This window comes from Eucyclogobius newberryi, unplaced genomic scaffold, assembly GCF_026437365.1.
Source record: "Eucyclogobius newberryi isolate DKJ021-1_F unplaced genomic scaffold, fEucNew1.0.hap1 SCAF_22, whole genome shotgun sequence".
Classification (NCBI taxonomy): domain Eukaryota; kingdom Metazoa; phylum Chordata; class Actinopteri; order Gobiiformes; family Gobiidae; genus Eucyclogobius; species Eucyclogobius newberryi.
The window spans coordinates 19,634,832-19,653,984 of NW_027315857.1; the positions used below are offsets into that span (position 1 = coordinate 19,634,832).

Here is a 19,153-nt window from a genome sequence, read left to right on the forward strand (position 1 = left end):
CCGTCTGGAAGTCAAGATGAAGCAGATTCGACCCCCTGTGGATGACATCTGTCTGTAGTTTGTTTTATGTGACGCACTTGTTGTTGTTGTTGTCAGGGCGACAGGGGTTTCCCAGGTCTGACGGGGCAGCCCGGCGTCCCAGGTTTCCCAGGACCAGAGGGGCCCATCGGACCCAGAGGAGAGAAGGTCGGTCAAGTGTCTCTGCTCAGCTTTTATTTGTCTCTATTTGCAAATTAATAATAATAATAATCATGACAATAACATCTTCAATAGCTGGAAAACTACTGAAGTAACTAGAGGTCCGAGAGTCACTAAAACTACTAATTTAACAAGATTACCACAAATTGCTCTTATCATTTTATTATACACTCTTTAGTTTCAGGTTTGATTCATTTCAGTTTAATTGTACTTTTGATGTGGTGAATAAGTACTGTTAAAGTGTAGCGTAAAAGTGTTCATATGTTTCATCGTGCGATTTAAAATGCAATTGACAGTTTTATAAAGTATTTGTTCAATCTGTTTACTTGATTTTTGTTGACTTTGTCTGTTTTATACTGAAAGGACAAGCACATTCTTGTATTGATTCTATGCTACTGAAAAACAAAATTCTTAATATTTGTCTATGTAATCAAATTGTGATATTTTGATGACATCATGCATATTGATTAGGCTCCATCTGATTTCAATGTCAAAACTGAGCCAATTCTGCCGAGACAGTAGAGGGCAGCACTGAGCCTCAAGCGGTTATTTCTTTAGGGAGAACAATGTGCCTGTGTTACCAAAGTATCAATACTTCCACTGAGACCCATTCAGTATCAATACGTCTACTCTGAGTCAGTATCAATACTTCTACTCTGAGTCAGTATCAATACTTCTACTCTGAGTCAGTATCAATACTTCTACTGAGACCCATTCAGTATCAATACTTCCACTGAGACCCATTGAGTATCAATACTTCTACTCTGAGTCAGTATCAATACTTCTACTGAGACCCATTCAGTATCAATACTTCCACTGAGACCCATTGAGTATCAGTACTTCTACTCTGAGTCAGTATCAATACTTCTACTGAGACCCATTGAGTATCAGTACTTCTACTCTGAGTCAGTATCAATACTTCTACTGAGACCCATTGAGTATCAATACATCTACTCTGTGTCAGTATCAATACTTCTACTGAGACCCATTGAGTATCAGTACTTCTACTCTGAGTCAGTATCAATACTTCTACTGAGACCCATTGAGTATCAGTACTTCTACTCTGAGTCAGTATCAATACTTCTACTGAGACCCATTGAGTATCAGTACTTCTACTCTGAGTCAGTATCAATACTTCTACTGAGACGCATTCAGTATCAATACTTCCACTGAGACCCATTGAGTATCAGTACTTCCACTCCTAGTCAGTATTTGTATCAGTATTTGTATCAGAGTATTTGTACAGAAAGTGTCCACAGCTTTTGTGTCGTATTTCATGATTCTTCAAAAGAGACAAAATTGAATAATTGTAGTAACTTTGAGGAAAACTTCCAAAGTCAAATAAAAATCTGCATAAACGTCCATGTCATCAATATCGGGACATATCGTATCGCGCCACGTGAATCCTGATGCATATCGAATGAAAAGTACAGTAAAATTAAAGTGTGACTGTACATTTTTATCAGTCAAATATTATCTATGGCGTTTAATATAGACAATAATTGGCCCTTGTTCATATTTTGTACATTTTACCTCTACAGATGTCACTCTGGCGACTTGTGTCCAACCAGGAAGTAACATTTTCAAATGAGAAATCTGGACAGGCAATAATATGTCAAGCAAAACATGAAATATAATCACGTTAACTATGTATGTTTTAGTGAAATGAGTAGTCTATAACCTTTCATATGCACTGTAAGCTCATGTTTGTTTGTTTGCTTGTTTGTTTGTTTGTTTTGCAGGGCAGTGATGGTCCTCAGGGTTTGTTCGGGCCAAAGGGAATCAGAGTAAGTCCGTTTCACTCATTCAGCTCGTTTATAATCCATTTGCCTTGTACGTTTGTTGCCTATGTAATCATCATACACATATTTATAATCTATTCAACATAAATCAGTATATTAAGTAACTGGAGTAGTCATTTTAGTCATTTGTAAATTGTAATACTTTCTTTGGCCACCAGATGTCGCCATTGTGTCTTGTTCTGACGCAGTCGTCTTCAGAGATGATCTGTGGTGTTCATGATGTAACTCTTCTTCTCTTCTCACAGGGGCCGGCCGGTTTGCCAGGTTTCCCAGGAACACCGGGACTTCCAGTAAGATCTCAATGTTCACAGTTTAGCTCTGAACAAGTTTGTTCAGTTTCACAGTCTATGGTCAAATCTCATTTCTGAACAACTTTTTTACATTTCTTTAGGGTTTGCCAGGGCAGGATGGAGCCCCAGGACCCAGGGGAGTGCCAGGCTGCAACGGAACAAAGGTGCGATAAAATATATATGTGTATAAATATTTAAAAGGCTAAATTATTCACCACACGTTTTTCTTCAAACCAAGTCCCATTTACAACTCTGTGTTCCTGTTTCAGGGCGATCGGGGGTACCCGGGGTCCGGAGGTATTCTTGGACCCCCTGGTCTTCAGGTAAAGTCGTGTTGTTGATGTTTTGTTGTTTTTTATTCTCTGTTTCTTTCTCAATAACTATGTCATTTTGTCTATTTGTTTAGGGGCCGCCTGGTTTACCTGGATCTAAGGTGAGTTATAATACATTTAATTAAGTATCATGTTTAGATTTACTGTAAGAAAATACAGTACACACAGTCTGTATTTAATGCATTTGCTATTATTTATTTGTTATTATTTGAGCTGTAGCTCAGTTGGTGGTGGGAAGTGAATATTGTGCTTTTGTCCTGTGGTAGCGGTGGCTATAAAAGTACTACTACTACTATGTTGAAATGAGTATTGTAATACAATGCAGTATAAAGAATCTATAAAGGCTCCAAATAGATTTGTGTAGAAACATACATACTGCAGTATGTAGTTCTTAAAGCATTGATAAGACAGTCATGTTTGTGGTTGTTTTCCGTGTGTAGGGCGACCCAGGGAATGTGATCTCGACCAATCGTTTTGGAGAGAAGGGCACAGTGGGTCTGCCCGGGTTACCTGGACTTCCTGTAAGTAATACATTGAAAAATGCATTTCCAATCATTTGTATTGATGTTATAATAGTCTTAATAAAAATAATAATTAAAAACAATTTTGCGATCCGTATAGTCTTGATTTAGTCTAGTTTAGTTAAGTCGTAGGTTTAGTTCCGGGTTTAGAAATGTACGTAAAACCAAAGTTCTAATCCTGTCTTTGTGTTTTTAGGGGAACCCTGGGACCTCGGGTCTGCCGGGCCCCACTGGCCCCCAGGGACAAAGAGGATACGACGTAAATATCTTTATATTTTGTCCGCAGTCTTTACATTTATGTGTTTTCACTGAGTGTTTGTGTGTTGTTTTAGGGTCCTCCTGGTCCCCCCGGTTCACCAGGGCCTAAAGTGAGTATAGATAGATTTATATTTACACAGTGACTTCATAAAAATAATATAAAAACAACCTACATTTTACATTAAGACGGTTCAAGACTAGCTTTATCTTGTGTTTACTGTTGTGAAATATTGAATTCAGGCACAAATAGAAACTAGAATGCTTTTTTATGTCTATCTTTATGTTTTGAAAAGGCTTTTATACTGACAAATGTGGTCAGTAATCATTGTTTGTTATTAGGGAAACATGGGACTGAACTTCCAAGGACCCAAAGGAGATAAGGTACGATAATCCTTTATAAATATCCTCTATTTTGTTCTTTTTACATTAGTGTGTGCCTGTTGAAATGCTGTCCTTGTGTGCGTTCAGGGTGACCCCGGTTTGGCTGGGCCTCCTGGTCCTCCCGGTCAGGTCGGCGAGCAGAAGAGACCGACCGACGCCGAGATCGTGAGAGGAGACAAGGTCAGTACTAAACGCTCCGTCTGCATCTGCCCAGTAAAACACCAGAGGTCATTTTACACTTCACAAATACTGCTATTGTTAATAATCCATGACATTTGTTTTATATTTTATCTGGATTAAAACAACAACAAATGTCAACTTATTGTTTCATCAAATTATGTTTTTGGAGCCTAAACTGTATAGTGTGAGTCTTTTATTTGCACCTGTGGGGAAATGTTTGTAAAAGATGAGGTCTATTATACAATTATGTGTCTTTTAGCGATATAGTACATTTAGAGAAGGGTTTACTGGGAATATCCTGCTTCAATATTATTATTTATTGTAAGGATTTCTGTATCACTATATTGCTCTTCAAATGCGCGAGTGTCAGGCCAACTTAATTGTATTTTATTCACAGGTAAGACACAAAATTGGTTCAAAACGCAGCGACACTCATAGGAAATACCAATTCAAATGGTGATTACAGGACTGCGCTTCTTCTCTGTGGGTCATAAACATCTTAAATTATAGTGCAATTGTATTTTTGTATGACTCAAGTTGCAGTTTAACCACAACATATAGATATTGTACTTTGAAGGCGCCACTTTTTGTGAATGTTTGAGAATAACTGCTGTGCATAATTACACCAGCAGAGAGAGTTGCTGAGGAGGCTTTAAGAAGTCTGCTATACACACTGTCAACCACCAGATGGCAGTGCAGCCCTTAAATCACAAAGAAAATGCCAAGAATCTAATTTATTGAAAGGATTTCGTACTTTTCAACTTTTATTTATCAACTTATTTATTATTTCTTACTTTTTAATAAAATTTCTACAGCTCAGGACTCAAACCTTGAATTATATATGTGATGACAAACGGTATCACAGAAATTTGAGTCAATATGCTGAAAAAGTAAAGTCTATTTCTATTTTTCATTGATTTATGTTTGTGTTTTTAGGGAGACCAAGGACCACCAGGCACTCCCGGTGATCCAGGTTACCCCGGCACCCCTGTAAGTCTCTCTAGTTACACGCACATGTCAGGAGTTTGAAGCTAAAACAGTTATATCAATACATCGGTTAAAGCAAGGTTCCTTTTAACTGTGCTTTTCTGTCCGTAGGGTCCTTCCGGTGGAGCTAAGGGAGATAAAGGAGAAGCCGGAGAAGCGGGAAAAAGAGTGAGCGCAACATTTAAACAGAATTATTATTTTTTTAAGAGTTTGGAGAATAATGAAATAGTTTAGCTCAAACGTTAAGGTATGTTATCATTAATTCAAAGCTAAATCATGTAAAACAACAGAATGTCGCAAAAATCTACTCAAAATCGTATACTTTACATAACTACTACACAGATATACACTTATTATTATTATTATTTCAAAGATATATTACTCAATTCTTCAATGACAATCAGCTATCAATGAAGAATGTCAGAAAGGTCTATTCAAAATCGTATCTTTTAGTCTTCAGTCGCCATATTTCAACCTCTATTTGGTTAAAGTTTATCTTAAAAAGTCTCGACACGCAGCAGAAATAATCGTTTGACCCGTCGACCACTACAATAATATTTAGTGACAGCTCTATGTGCCGTGAGGAATGTGCTTTTTTATTTTTTTAAGTTCCAACCAGATGAAGGAAGTGATTTGGATTTGATTGATTTGCTCTTTGTAAGAAAAAAAAAATCAACATAATAATTGTTGTGCCTCAAACCTCTGTGTAAGGTTTGTTGAATTGTGTTGTGAATCAAACAGGACCTCTAGTGAGTTTTTTGCAGTGCGTAGAAAATATTGTGCTCTTATGTTGGTGTAATACCTCGTTCGTCCAGGAGGGTTCCGTCGTAACTGAAGCGCTGTCTTATAAAAAATGATTACAATCTTAAGACAGGTTGGACGACAAAAGTAGGAGAGTATGGCAAGGCAAGGCAAATTTATTTGTAGAGCACATTTCATACACAAGGCAATTCAAAGTGCTTCACACAGCAGGAAAAATGCATTCAAATCACAAAGAAATTACAGAAATACAATAAAATTAACTAAATTAAAAATTATCAATCCAACTGATTTTCTGAACTAATAAAATCACAAACAAAAGAGAAGAGTGCAAAGAAAAAATCCTTTCAGTCATATGCGCAGCTAAACAAAAGTGTTTTTAGCTTAGATTTGAACATTGTCAGAGTAGAAGCCTGTCTCACATCTTCAGGAAGACTGTTCCAGATTTTAGCTGCATAAAACTGAAACGCAGATTCCCCATGTTTTGTCCTGACTCTGGGCACCAGCAGGAGGCCGGTCCCTGAGGTCCTCAGAGTCCGAGATGGTTCATATGGCACTAACATATCCAAGATGTACTTTGGTGCTAGGCCATGGAGAGACTTGTACACAAGCAGAGCTGTTTTAAAGTCTATTCTCTGAGCCACAGGGAGCCAGTGCAGAGACCTGAGAACAGGACTAATGTGATCATACTTCCTGGTTCTAGTCAGGACCCGAGCAGCAGCGTTCTGGATGTACTGCAGCTGTTTTACAGCTCGTTTGGAGAGGCCAGTGAGCAGGCCGTTACAGTAGTCTAATCTACTGGAGACAAACGCGTGGATAAGTCTCTCTAAATCTAGTTGACACTATATTTTTGATTTTGGCAATGTTTTTTAGATGGTAAAAAGCTGCTGATGTTATTGATTTGACGTGGCTATTAAAGTTCAAGTCTGAGTCCATTATTACCCCCAGATTTCTAATTTGGTTTGTAGGTTTTAGAGCGAGACTCTGGAGGTGACCGCTAACACTTTCTCTTTGTTTCTGTGGGCCAAAAACGATTATTTCAGTCTTGTCTGAGTTCAGCTGGAGAAAGTTGTTTTGCATCCACAAACTGATCTGTTGGATGCAGTGACAGAGTGAATCTACTGGTCCATAGTCACCTTCCGACAGTGAAACATAGATCTGAGTGTCGTCTGCATAATTGTGATAGGACACATTTTCACTGCGTATCAACTGACCCAACGGCAGCATGTAGAGGTTGAACAGAAGGGGACCCAGAACTGACCCTTGGGGCACTCCACAGGTCAGGGTCATGTGGTCTGAGACACAGCTACCAATTTCAACAAAGTACTTCCTGTCTTCCAGATAGGACCTTAACCAGTTTAGGGCAGTGCCAGTGATGCCCACCCAGTCCTCTAGTCTCTGTAAGAGGATCCCATGATCGACAGTGTCAAAAGCAGCACTCATATCTAACAGAATTAAGACTGAGGCTTTGCCCGTGTCAGTGTTCAGGCGGATGTCATTTGTCACCTTGACAAGAGCAGTCTCAGTGCTGTGATGAGGTCTAAAACCTGACTGAAAAACATCAAATGAGTTGTTTATTAAGAGGAAATCTGTGAGCTGTTGGTAAACAACCTTTTCAAGGACTTTGCCCCAAAATGTCAGATTAGAGATGGGCCGGTAATGACTCAGTACTGCGGCATCAAGACTGCTCTTCTTTAGGAGAGGCTTTATGACCGCAGTTTTCAAAGACATTGGGAATGTTCCAGATTGAAGCGACATGTTAATAATGTGAGTGAGTGGTGCTAACAAACTGTTCAGCACAGACTTTAGAAATCTGGTGGGTAACACATCAAGGCAGCATGTAGATGAACTCAGACTGGTGATGATCTCATGGACAGTTTTGTCAGTTACTGGTGCAAAGTGAGTTAGCTCTAAGTGTCTTGGTGGTTTTAGGGTAATTTTTTGCATTGTGGGATTTATAGCATTTTTAATGCCCTGAACTTTGTCATCAAAGAATAATGCAAACTCATTACACTTGGATGTGGAAATGAGTTCTAACGGCAGCTGAGCTGGAGGGTTTGTTAATCTGTTTACTGTGGCAAACAGGACACGCGAGTTGTTACTGCAGCTTCCAATTATTTCAGAAAAATATCTTTCCCTAGTTCTACATAAGATTAGGTTGTACATGTTCAGCTTTTCTTTGTAAATCTCTTTTTGAACCTGGAGCTTTGACTTGCGCCATTTCCGTTCGGCCCTGCGGCACTCCCTTTTCTGTGCCCTGACCGAATCATCATTTCTCCATGGCGCCTTCTGCTTTTTTTTAACCATTTTAGCCTTTATAGGGGCAATGGTGTCCAGAACATTCAAAACACTAGATGTAACAGAGTTCAACAAATCATTTACATTAAAACATGAGACATTTTAAATCAAAGTTTATCATTTCCATAAACAGTGCACCTGTGCCATCACTTATGTGTCTCCTCTGAACAACTGCAGGACCAACCGGAGGTTTGGGAGAAACAGACAGGTCAAAGAAGACACAGAAATGATCAGACAGAGCAACATCGATCACATTAACATTTGAAATATTTACCCCCTTTGTAATTATGAGATCTAGAGTGTGTCCTTTGCTGTGGGTGGGGCCTCTCACATGCTGAGTAAGACTGAAGGTTTCAAGGACAGCATCAAGCTCTTTAGCGTTTCTGTCACAAATATTATCAACATGCACATTGAAACCACCTGTAATGACCAAACCATCAAAGTCTGTGCATATGACTGAAAGCATCTCAGTAAAATCATCAATAAAACTTTGGCAGTGCTGGGGAGGCTTGTATAAAACAATGAAGAGAATGGATGGAGACCGTTTTAGCTCCATTTTAAAGGATACATACTCAAATGATGAAAACACCTCAAAAGACAACCTGCGGGTAATTATTTCATCTCTAAAGACAGCACAGACTCCACCCCCTTTTTTGTTTTCTCGTGTTTCAGATTCAAACTTAAAGTTGGGTGGAGCAGATTCTATCAGAACTACATTTCCTGTGTTTTTGTCAAGCCATGTCTCAGTTAAAAACATAAAATCAAGATTATAAGAAGAAATAAAATTATTAATTAAGAGAGATTTGTTACATAAGGATCTGACATTTAGCACAGCAAGTTTCAGACTAGTTTCAGTGAGACTGGACTTTATCTTTTCACAGGGAATATGAATCACATTTCTCAGATTGGGCCTGACTCGCATTTTGTTTTTCCATCTCTGTGATGATGTGACTACAGAAATAGCACTAGGGGGGGCTCTTTTTACATAGGGCCCCGGGTTGGTTTGATTTTTAATGTGACAATAAGTCCCGGCAACGCTGAGACCCAGTGCATCCTAGCTATGGGAGATATCAGGTGAAAGGCGAGGTTGGATGGGTGGTGGGGCTTTTGTAGCCAAGGAGAGTTTGGGACCAGGTGAGAGGCGAGGGGGGATGGGTGGTGGGGCTTTTGTTGGTGTAGTCGGTACTGACATAGCCCTTGCTATATTGGGGGTAAGTGGAGCCATCTTAATGCCTGATTTGATCAGACTTTCAAAATGGCTGGGAAGGCCCATGGGTGAGAGTGGAGATGAGAAGGAGAATGATGAATCTTTAGTGGGAGTAGATGTTGCAGGGGGAACCCAGGGCTGGTGTGAAGGCAGGGGCGATGACAGGGATGTTGTTGGGCTTGTCACAGATGGGTCCAAGGCCTTTGAAGATTGTTCCTTTGCTGGAGGCGGTGGAGGTGAATGTGGAGCAGCTGGAGCTGAATCCTTTGCTGGTGGTGGTGGAGCAGCTGCTGATGAATCCTTTGGTGGAGGCTGAGGTTGTGGTGCTTTTGATGTTGAAACATTGGCTCGGTCTCTGGCTGATGGAGCAGGAATTCTTCTCTCATTCCTCTCTTCTCTAACTATCTGCTCAGGACCCTGTCCAGGCCCAGTCCAATGCCTCAGAGCGTGGAGCAGGTTCTCTGTCAGCACCCTCACTCCACCTCTGCATAGGTGGGGGCCATTTCTCTTAAACAGGTCCTCTCGTTTCCAAAATAGATGGAAGTTCTCAATGTAGTGTAGTCCTCTCGGGTTACACTCTTTGGACAGCCATGTGTTCAGCTGAAGAAGCCGGCTAAACTTGTTTATCCTCCTGTCGATGTTTGGAAGAGGTCCACTTATGAATGTTTTGATTTCCATTTTATCAAGCACGTCGAATAACTTCAAGAAGTCTTTTTTCAAAACTTCAGTCTGTTCCCGCCGCATGTCCACTGCACCCACGTGCACAATCAGCTGTTTAGCTCCTCCATGCTTAGCCATAATATTTGGAAGGAGTGACGTTATCTCAGAAACAGTGGCTCTTGGAAAAGAATGTGTGTTTATCTTTTCATGCGTCACGTGACTTATCACGCCGTCCCCAACTAAAACAATCTGCGTGACCTTGGCTTGTGGCACAGTTCCTCCTTGCTGTATTTTGGCCACGTCATCTTTCCTTTTTTCATTTGATTCCATCTCTGAAAGTGGTAAAAATCTGTTGGTGAGCTGTATTTTAGGTGACTTCACGTTATCTTTGTATCGTTTAGGCTTTGCTCCAAGTTTGTTCCAAGAAACAGCCTGATCTTTCTGGTTTTTAGACAGTTTTGGAAACGACACAGAGTCACTGCGGTTTAGGTTGAAAGTAGCAGTTTTTCTTGTAAAAAGTGTGCTCTTCTTACCGTCGGTTGACACAGGAATGGTATCGTGAAGAACCTTTTCAGATTCCAAAACAAATATCCGTGTTTTCAGCTCATTAATTTCTTGTTGATATTTCCGACAGCGTTCACAGTCTTTCTCCCTTCTTCTCCCGGACATGTCGCTGGCGTCAGATATGTCGTTAAAACTGGAAAAATGTTCTTAAAATCCTTGGTTTACTTGAAAAAGTCTAAAGCAAAAATGTTTGGAAGACAAAAACTGATTAAAAAGCAAAATAATTAAGGAAAGCAGCGATAGCAAGCGGAGCGAGCAAAAAAGCGTGTGCACTCTTCGGAAGCAGGAAAATGTAAAATGTGTGTATGCAATGATTTGAAGTACTTCTGTGGTTTAACAGCTTCAAAAAAATAAGGCGATTGTTTTTTTTGATTTCCAGGGCAAACCAGGAAAAGATGGAGATCCCGGACCTCAAGGCTTCCCCGTGAGTAATGTTCAAAATGCAGTTTAATTTCAATTTTTATTTTTATTTTATTTATTTTATTTATTTTATTTATTTTATTTATTTTATTTATTTTATTTATTTTATTTATTTTATTTATTTTATTTATTTTATATCATTACATCATTATTATTTTATATCATTATTATTTTCATATTATTATTATTTTATTGTATCTATTTTATTATTTATTTAATTGAATATGTATTCTATATTATTGATAACTTTAATTTTAACTTAATGTTTGCAGGGAATCAAAGGAGACTCAGGTTCTCCAGGCCCCGCAGGCCGAGACGGAGAGCGGGTAGGACTCTTTTAAATACTTGTATATATATATATATGATTTAAAATGATACTTTCATCAATCAAAGTATCAGTTTCATACAATTGATATGATTGTTCTTGTTTTGTTTCAGGGTCTAAAAGGTGACAGGGGGTATCCAGGAGCCCCAGGCGTGGTGAGTAAAGGATTCTACCCACTTTGAAGAGGTTTGACAATATTATAAAGATAATCCAGTCTTAGCTGTGGACTTTTTTTTCAACCGAGTGCCGATATTTGTCTCGCTGCTGTGGCTGATGATCGATATTCGCTCATACCCAGGGCCACAAATTAATTTGAAGTTGGAGTGAAGATCAAAAATGTACTTTTCACTTAAAATAAGAACAGGATTGATTTATAAAATAATGAGTTGCTTGATTGTTTCAGCCTATTTGCTCTTCTATTTCCATGTTCACTGATCAGTCTGTTCAGAAATGCACTGCCCCCCCCTTGTCATAACAGTATTTTACCACTAGATAGAGATCATCTTAATTTGATTATTTATTTGAAAGAGATTTTATTCAAAGTTTTTGTGTTTAAATGCACATTTCACAAGGTTTTTAAAAGACTACAGTGTTATTAGTGTTTTGTTTTTCAGTTTCGATATTGTACTTAGATATTCTTGATTTGATTTTTTTCCAGGTGATTGGAGGGGAAACTGCAAGTCGTGTTGGCCCCAAAGGTGAACCAGGGTTCCCCGGATCCTCAGGGCTCAAAGGAGACAGAGGATATCAGGGTTAGTGCAGCATCACCAAATCATTTACAAATTATATCAAATTGTTTCCTTATGACGAAGTCTTTACATTAGATAAGTCTCTGCTGTTCATAAAACGTCCTTGGCCCTCAGGTTTGTCTGGACCCCCTGGACCCCCTGGATCTGCTATTGCGACACAGCCAGGCCAACCCGGCACCCCCGGCTATCCCGGAGAGAGAGGACAGAAAGGAGAGTCGGGCATCCCAGGCATCTCCCTCCCAGGACCTCCAGGACGCTCTGGGGCCAGTGGTCCCCCTGGACAGCCCGGCCTCCCCGGACCTCCAGGCTACACCAATGGACAGACCTGCCTCTCAGGCGAGCCTGGAGTCCCCGGGGTGCAGGGTGAGAGGGGTTACCCCGGAAACACGGGCCTGAAAGGTGAGACTGTCCTCAAACATGTGCTGCTTACACTGTCTGCAAACCTCACACTCACAACCACCGTCTGCTGCAGGTGACAAGGGAGACACATGCGTCAACTGCTTCGGAGGCGGCCCCGGTTTACCAGGACTCCCAGGGGCCGCAGGACCCCGCGGATTCCCAGGTAAATATATCACATCACATTTGACTGAAGTCTACTTAAACTGGTGCTCTACCAACTGAGCCACACTGAGCTTTTTAATGTAAACATTATTCAGAAGTTTAAGTCACGCATCACTTCCAAAGCCCTGAAGGCCCCTGTCTCTCTTTAGGTAGTCCCGGGGGACCAGGAATCAAAGGAGACAGAGGTTACCCAGGAAACCCAGGGAATTCAGGAGGTTCGGTCAGTACATTTAAATACATCATTATTTACATTTAACAACCGCCAAAGTCCTAAATGAGCTCCGTCTGTCCCCCAGGGCCCTGCAGGACCCCCGGGACCCTCTGGATATCCTGGAGAGAAGGGCGAACCGGGTGAGGCCGTCTCAGTGGGCGGTGTGAGGGGAGAGAAGGGGGACACAGGTTTCCCTGGTTCTCCTGGTCTGCCCGGTCTGGATGGACGGCCCGGTCGAGATGGAGCGCCTGGACTTGCTGGACCCAAAGGAGCTTCTGTAGGGGCCCTCACACCACACCCAGATTACAACTCCACAAATGTACACAGTTCATCTAATACAGGGTTTGTTTCTTTAGGGCTCGCTGCAGGTTAAAGGAGAGCGTGGAACTCCAGGTGAATCCGGTCAGCCTGGTATCCCAGGTGACAGAGGTCCTCCCGGATCCCCAGGGTTCGGACCCCAGGGGCCCTCTGGAGAGAAGGGTGTTCAGGGCGTGTCAGGCCGATCTGGAGGTCCTGGGGCTCCTGGTAAGAACACACAGTTTAAGGTTATAATGCACACAAAAGCCTCCTCTGAGCTCTGTTCTGCTTCTGCCTTGTGCAGGGTCCAAAGGTGAACCTGGTCTAACCATCGCAGAGAAGGGGCTCCCAGGAGCCAGAGGTTTGAATGGAGATCCTGGTATCTCTGGCTCCCCAGGTAAGATAGGGAGATATTACTGTGCAGATTATTAATAAATTTGACACTTATTTTAATGTTTTATGCCGCTCTATTGTCAGGATCCCCCGGTCAGCCTGGACAGCCTGGTTTCCCTGGGTTACCAGGAGGAAAGGGAGACCCTGGACTCCCTGGAATTGGACTTCCAGGACCCCCAGGAACTAAAGGTTTCATTAAATCATTCCTGAAATACACCTTTTGAGACGGCATGATGAGAGAAAACCAGGTTCAACAATATATTGTACCCTTCAGGTTTCCCCGGTATCAATGGTCAGCCCGGATCCCCCGGAGGACCAGGACGTTCAGGAGTAGACGGACTGCCCGGACAGCCTGGTTTCCCTGGATCCAAGGTACACAGGGGTGGGAAGTAACAAAGTACAAAAGTATTATACTTAAGTCAAATCTTTAGGCACCTGTACTTTATGTAAGTACATTTTACAGCTGATACTTTTTACTTTTAAATCTAAATCTGAGAGCAGGTAACTGAACTTTCTACTCCACTACATGTTTACTGTTACTTTTCTTTATTGTTTGAGGCGACCTGAGAGGGCTGAAGGTTTATTTTAAGCACGTTCATAGTCATCAAACAAACAAAAATATACAGAATTGGTTCAGTTGCTTCTGTATTTTCAATACTTCTCACACACTTCTCAAAATCTGCCTGAAATACTTTTACTGACATTGTTTGACTTGAGTAAGTTTTTGAGTACTTCTTCCACCTCGTACATTTCTATACCGCTGGTGTCGGTGAACAGGATGTGCTGATTTACATCTCTTCAGTTGTGTTCAGTTTTGATTGAATGAACGGCTGGGGAGCGCCACATGAATTGCCTTTTGGTATAAATAAAGCTTTCTGAATGCGAGAAGGCTGATTGTTCTGCTGCTGCAGTGAAGAACTCATTTAAACTTCATGAAAAAGCCTTGTTCTGTCGACCAAAATATTGCTGTGCCTTGTTATTTTTCAATTTGATTATTTATAAGAAGAAAACTAAAACCTACCCTCATTCATTACTCCTAATGTATATATATTTATGTCTGTAGGGAGAGCCTGGTTTTGGTCTGCCTGGCCCATCTGGTGTGCCTGGTGTTCCTGGTTCTAAGGGTTTTCCTGGACCCAAGGGAGACCCCGGTTTCCCTGGAGGCCCCGGTGGTCCCGGGCGTAATGGATTAGATGGAGGCCCCGGCGCTAAAGGTTAATCATTCATATTTCCTGTCCTATTATCCTTTTAAAGCACTCCTGCAACTGTTTTATTGGACATCAAACATTTAATTTATTTATATTTTGTACACTTTGTGACTATAGACTGGCATCTCCTTTATTTGGAGTAAAAAGTACAGTATATATAGTTTTATGTGCACAAATGATGTAGAATATATAAGAGAAAGAGTTACGTTGCCTTGTTAATTATACATAAATGCTGGACTGTATTCACTTTTTATTATTCCGTGTCATACAGTACCTTCATTTTAGTCAAAGTACATTCAAAATATTAGACTTGTATCATTATTTATCTTGAATATGTTTGATACTTTTGATTCTACTGCTGTTTATGCACTTTTCCCATCGCTGGAGCTGCAACAACTAACGATGGTCAAATGTACAGTATTTTAAATGTTTCTGACGGTCCTGTATCTTCTGTAGGTGAGCCTGGTCTGGGTGGTATCCCGGGAGCTCGGGGCCCACCTGGACCTCCTGCCGCCGAGTCAATCGGAGTCCAAGGACCCCCAGGACCCCCCGGACCAGTGGGAACGCCAGGTAAAACAATCAGGAGGGTGGCAATAATTTTACTGAGCATTTAGAGCTATTTTGATACGCTTTAATGCTCCACAAATAATATTGAGATCTACTATTTAACATATTACAGATTGTGAACATGTATGAAACATTCTGAGCACATAGAATATCCAGCAGGGGGAAAAACTACTGAGGTTAAAACCAATTTCTGCTGCAAAGCTGTAATACATTAGCACTAGAGGCAAAAACTAGAGCAATAGTCCTTGTTGGTGTTGGTTGGCGTGTGGATTCAGAGGTTTAGATATACTTATGTTAATTATTTTTTAAACTTCTAAATGAGGAAATTCACTGACTGGGGTCAATACTCTTAACGCACAGGTCAGGTTCCAACTTCCCCAAAAGACTGTCTCCGTCCCGACGCTGAGCACGTGCAACAGAAACAGAGCCGACATCAACAGCACTGACCATGGCTCACAGATGATCATTAGTGCAATTGTACTCCACCAGGGGGCGCTCATAGTGCAGTGTGACAAATATACACCATTCAAGACGTTGTTTCATCGAAAATATGAAACATTTATACTTCTTTATAAATGTTTATTACAGTATGTTGTATGCGAAGACTAACTGACCGTATAAAACAGGATACCCTGGAGGAAATGGAGCCAAGGGTGACCCCGGCCCTCCAGGGCTGGATATCCCTGGTCTGCCCGGAGACAGAGGGTCACCAGGCTTCAACGGAGCTCCAGGACCTATTGGACCATCAGGGCCCCCTGGAGGCCCAGGACGGGACGGCCTGCCTGGTCTGCCAGGTAATACCTTACTAAATACATTGTTTTCTATCATTTCTTGTTTCTTATTCCTTTAAGATACATTTTATTTTGATTTCCTATGTGGTTCTCTACAGGAGCCAAAGGAGACATGGGCCCTTTCGGATCCCCTGGACCAGCTGGAGGCCCCGGTGGACCCGGAGGACCTGGTGGTCCTGGATTTAAAGGTATATGAGCCTCATGTCAGTGGAAATGAAGGCAAATGTAACCTGATTTAACAAGTTTGATTCTGTGTTTCCGCCAGGTGAACCTGGTTTCCCAGGCAGAGATGGAGTTCCAGGAGGTTCAGGATCTAAAGGAGAGAGAGGAGACCCAGGAGTCCAAGGACCTCCAGGACTGAGCCCCAATTCAGTGACAACAAAGGGACAGAAGGGAGAGTCGGGCCTGCCAGGTACAGCTCAGTCTGAGAGGCTGTTTGTAAAGAAAAAGTAAAGTCTCTTTAACTCATTTTATTGTTGTATTTTCTAGGTTCCCCTGGTGGACCCGGACAGAAGGGCATCCCTGGTCTCCCCGGCGACCCTGGACTCTCAGGAGCTGATGGAAGGCCCGGTATGACTGGACCCCAAGGTATGACTGTTCAACAGTATACTGCATATTCTACTTATGTGAGGTACCTCTTATATAGACTACAGGTAGAACGTATTCCTCATGGATGTTTTTGGTGCTCAGGTCCCAAAGGAGACTCAGGTATCCCAGGTATTCCCGGTGGACAAGGAGGACCCGGCGCTAAAGGAGCCATGGGAGAAATGGGATTCCCAGGTCAGAAGACAGAGAATAGAGTTTTGAGTTCATAAAGAACATCATTCATTGTTTTAATGCTGTGCCTGATTGGATGACAGGCCCCTCTGGACAAAAGGGTCTCCCTGGTCTCTCTGGTCGACCTGGAGGTCCTGGACAGCCTGGAGCGCCTGGTTTTCCTGGAAGCAAAGGTGAACCTGGATCGGCTGGAGTGGGTCCACCAGGACTGCCAGGATCCAAGGTACGGGCACTGTTTCTGTTGTAGAGAAGGGAAGGAAGGATGAACCTTTATGCAACCGCTCATGTTGTATGTTTTAGGGAGAACCAGGACAGTCTGGTTACCCAGGATCCTCAGGACTTAAAGGTACCCCAGGATCCCCCGGTCTGCCTGGTCTGCCCGGAGGTCCAGGGCTCAAAGGAGATCCCGGACTGCCTGGATTCCAAGGTAAAAAACCTTGGGTTCAAAGTTGTAATTTAACCTGTAATTTAATGTTAACAGTCAGAAATGTAAGAAGGTCGTTGTGATGACACTGCATAACCTCGATACACTAACTTAAGCGGTCTTCTTTCAGGTCCTCCTGGTATCTCTGGCCCCAAAGGTGTGGATGGAGGTCCTGGGGGCCCAGGACTCAATGGAGGCCCAGGAAGACCAGGTGAGCCCGGTCGATCAGGTGGACCCGGTGTGCCAGGAGATAAGGGTCAGGCAGGACGAGACGGCATCCCAGGACCTGCAGGAGTCAAAGGAGAACCAGGTAACAACAAAATCTACTGACTTTATATTGTTAAAATAAGCTAAATGCACATGTAGGTAATAATATTGATATTTGTACAAATGGAAGTTAAATTTAAGCTTACAGTACACTTTATTGATCCCTGTTTGTAAATTCATCCCAACCCTTTTCAGTCTATAAAATCCCTTGACATACTGTCATAACCATAGAGTATTCGTCAAAACTTCAAATACTTTCCTAAGTTAAAGAAGGAAATCTATTCATATTCATAATGGTTCTTTTTTTCCTTCAGGTCTTCCTGGATTTGGAGGTCCTGGTCCTTCTGGTCTTCCAGGTTTACCAGGTCAGTTTCTTCTGCTAAAACTTGCCCAGTTTTAAATAGCTCCGATAGTGACGGTTTGAACCTGTTCCCCTGTCGCTTCTGTGCAGGTGCAAAGGGAGACTCAGGTTTGCCCGGTCCTGCTGGCTCTCCTGGTTTCCCTGGTACCAAAGGAGATGCTGGTTTCCCTGGTAACCCCGGCTCCCCTGGCTCTTCCGGTCCTCCTGGCCCCCCGGGTGTGCCTCTTCAAGGGCCAAAAGGTCTGCAAGGACCCCCTGGACCCCCTGGACGAGCAGGTAAAGCCGTCATCTTGGGAGTCATGACATCAAGTCTGGTTGCTGTCTGGTTTTAGAATTAAGAAATTGGTGGAAATCTCAGTTGATTGTGTTTCCAAAGGCCCTGAAAAAACTACAAATGACATTATCGAAAGGTTTTCTATCTTTAAACTGTAACATAACTTCCGTGTTTAGATTGAGCAGCTGTTAATTACTACAATATCCAATGATCTAAATCCAATTGACAATGATTAAAACCAGGCAGTAAACATGAACGTCCACGAGTGTTGATTTGCATGAGATCTCTGTTTGATCAAACACCACGTTTCAAAGATCACTTGTCCAGTCCATGTCAGCACTGAGCACCAATGATGCACTTCACTGTTGGAGTCATTGTCCACACCGGGATTTGTCCACGATTCTGACACTCTCTTTTGCCCCACTGAAGGAAACATAAGTGTCTGTTTCTCCACAGCTGTGACAGGCACAAAATGTGTTGTTTTAAATGCGTGTTTGTCCAGTCTTTGTTATACGATGTGTGTCGGGGAAACAGCAAATCCAGCAACATATTAAAATGTGATTGGCATTTTTTTTGTACTATTTATAGGCTAAATTTATAATGAAACCCAGAGTTCTGTTCTCAGTTTTGAAGTTGTGCTTTGGCTTTGCTGGGGATATTGTGTTTTTGTTCCACGTTGCCTTTCAAGTAATTATTATCTCCTTTCCATTCAGTTGCCAGTGTTGTTCACTCATTAGCTTTGTGTCGAGATAAATGTTGTTGTAAAGTTGACTTCCTGTTCTCTGTGGCCCCGCCCCTTCCTGCGACATCACCGACCCGCGGCAGGTCCCACAGGTCAGAGCGTCGACAGAGACTTCTACAGCACAATGCCTGCAGCGCACTGGGTCTAATCTTGTTTATGGGGGAAATATATATATATGAATATGCAATCACGAATTTGGACAGTCAATCACTGCAACGCTCACTTTTCCAAACCTGTTTTATTTTCTCCTATAAGTCATTTTCCTCTGTCACTTTTTCCATGCACTCTTGACGATAGCGCAGTGTTAAACAAGTAAGCACCTTTTTAATTTCACAATAAGAACACAGTT

The 19,153-nt window shown here is 42.0% G+C and overlaps 1 protein-coding gene across 1 annotated transcript in view; it reads left to right on the forward strand.

The window, feature by feature from the left end:
• The window catches only part of col4a5 (collagen, type IV, alpha 5 (Alport syndrome)), a 362,461-nt gene that overhangs the window by 334,325 nt on the left and 8,983 nt on the right, over positions 1–19,153 (forward strand). The window contains exons 4-40 of the mRNA XM_072459360.1: positions 97–186; positions 1,941–1,985; positions 2,246–2,290; positions 2,392–2,454; positions 2,560–2,613; positions 2,697–2,723; positions 3,063–3,143; positions 3,340–3,402; positions 3,476–3,511; positions 3,741–3,782; positions 3,870–3,962; positions 4,899–4,952; positions 5,061–5,117; positions 10,817–10,861; positions 11,130–11,183; positions 11,296–11,337; positions 11,841–11,934; positions 12,046–12,330; positions 12,404–12,493; positions 12,642–12,712; positions 12,789–12,980; positions 13,060–13,228; positions 13,305–13,397; positions 13,478–13,582; positions 13,668–13,765; positions 14,457–14,607; positions 15,058–15,171; positions 15,795–15,962; positions 16,058–16,147; positions 16,225–16,371; positions 16,449–16,547; positions 16,650–16,739; positions 16,820–16,959; positions 17,037–17,163; positions 17,291–17,470; positions 17,742–17,792; positions 17,879–18,064. Coding sequence (XP_072315461.1) covers positions 97–186; positions 1,941–1,985; positions 2,246–2,290; positions 2,392–2,454; positions 2,560–2,613; positions 2,697–2,723; positions 3,063–3,143; positions 3,340–3,402; positions 3,476–3,511; positions 3,741–3,782; positions 3,870–3,962; positions 4,899–4,952; positions 5,061–5,117; positions 10,817–10,861; positions 11,130–11,183; positions 11,296–11,337; positions 11,841–11,934; positions 12,046–12,330; positions 12,404–12,493; positions 12,642–12,712; positions 12,789–12,980; positions 13,060–13,228; positions 13,305–13,397; positions 13,478–13,582; positions 13,668–13,765; positions 14,457–14,607; positions 15,058–15,171; positions 15,795–15,962; positions 16,058–16,147; positions 16,225–16,371; positions 16,449–16,547; positions 16,650–16,739; positions 16,820–16,959; positions 17,037–17,163; positions 17,291–17,470; positions 17,742–17,792; positions 17,879–18,064 — 3,631 coding nt within the window. The remainder of the gene's footprint in view (positions 1–96; positions 187–1,940; positions 1,986–2,245; positions 2,291–2,391; positions 2,455–2,559; positions 2,614–2,696; positions 2,724–3,062; positions 3,144–3,339; positions 3,403–3,475; positions 3,512–3,740; positions 3,783–3,869; positions 3,963–4,898; positions 4,953–5,060; positions 5,118–10,816; positions 10,862–11,129; positions 11,184–11,295; positions 11,338–11,840; positions 11,935–12,045; positions 12,331–12,403; positions 12,494–12,641; positions 12,713–12,788; positions 12,981–13,059; positions 13,229–13,304; positions 13,398–13,477; positions 13,583–13,667; positions 13,766–14,456; positions 14,608–15,057; positions 15,172–15,794; positions 15,963–16,057; positions 16,148–16,224; positions 16,372–16,448; positions 16,548–16,649; positions 16,740–16,819; positions 16,960–17,036; positions 17,164–17,290; positions 17,471–17,741; positions 17,793–17,878; positions 18,065–19,153) is intronic.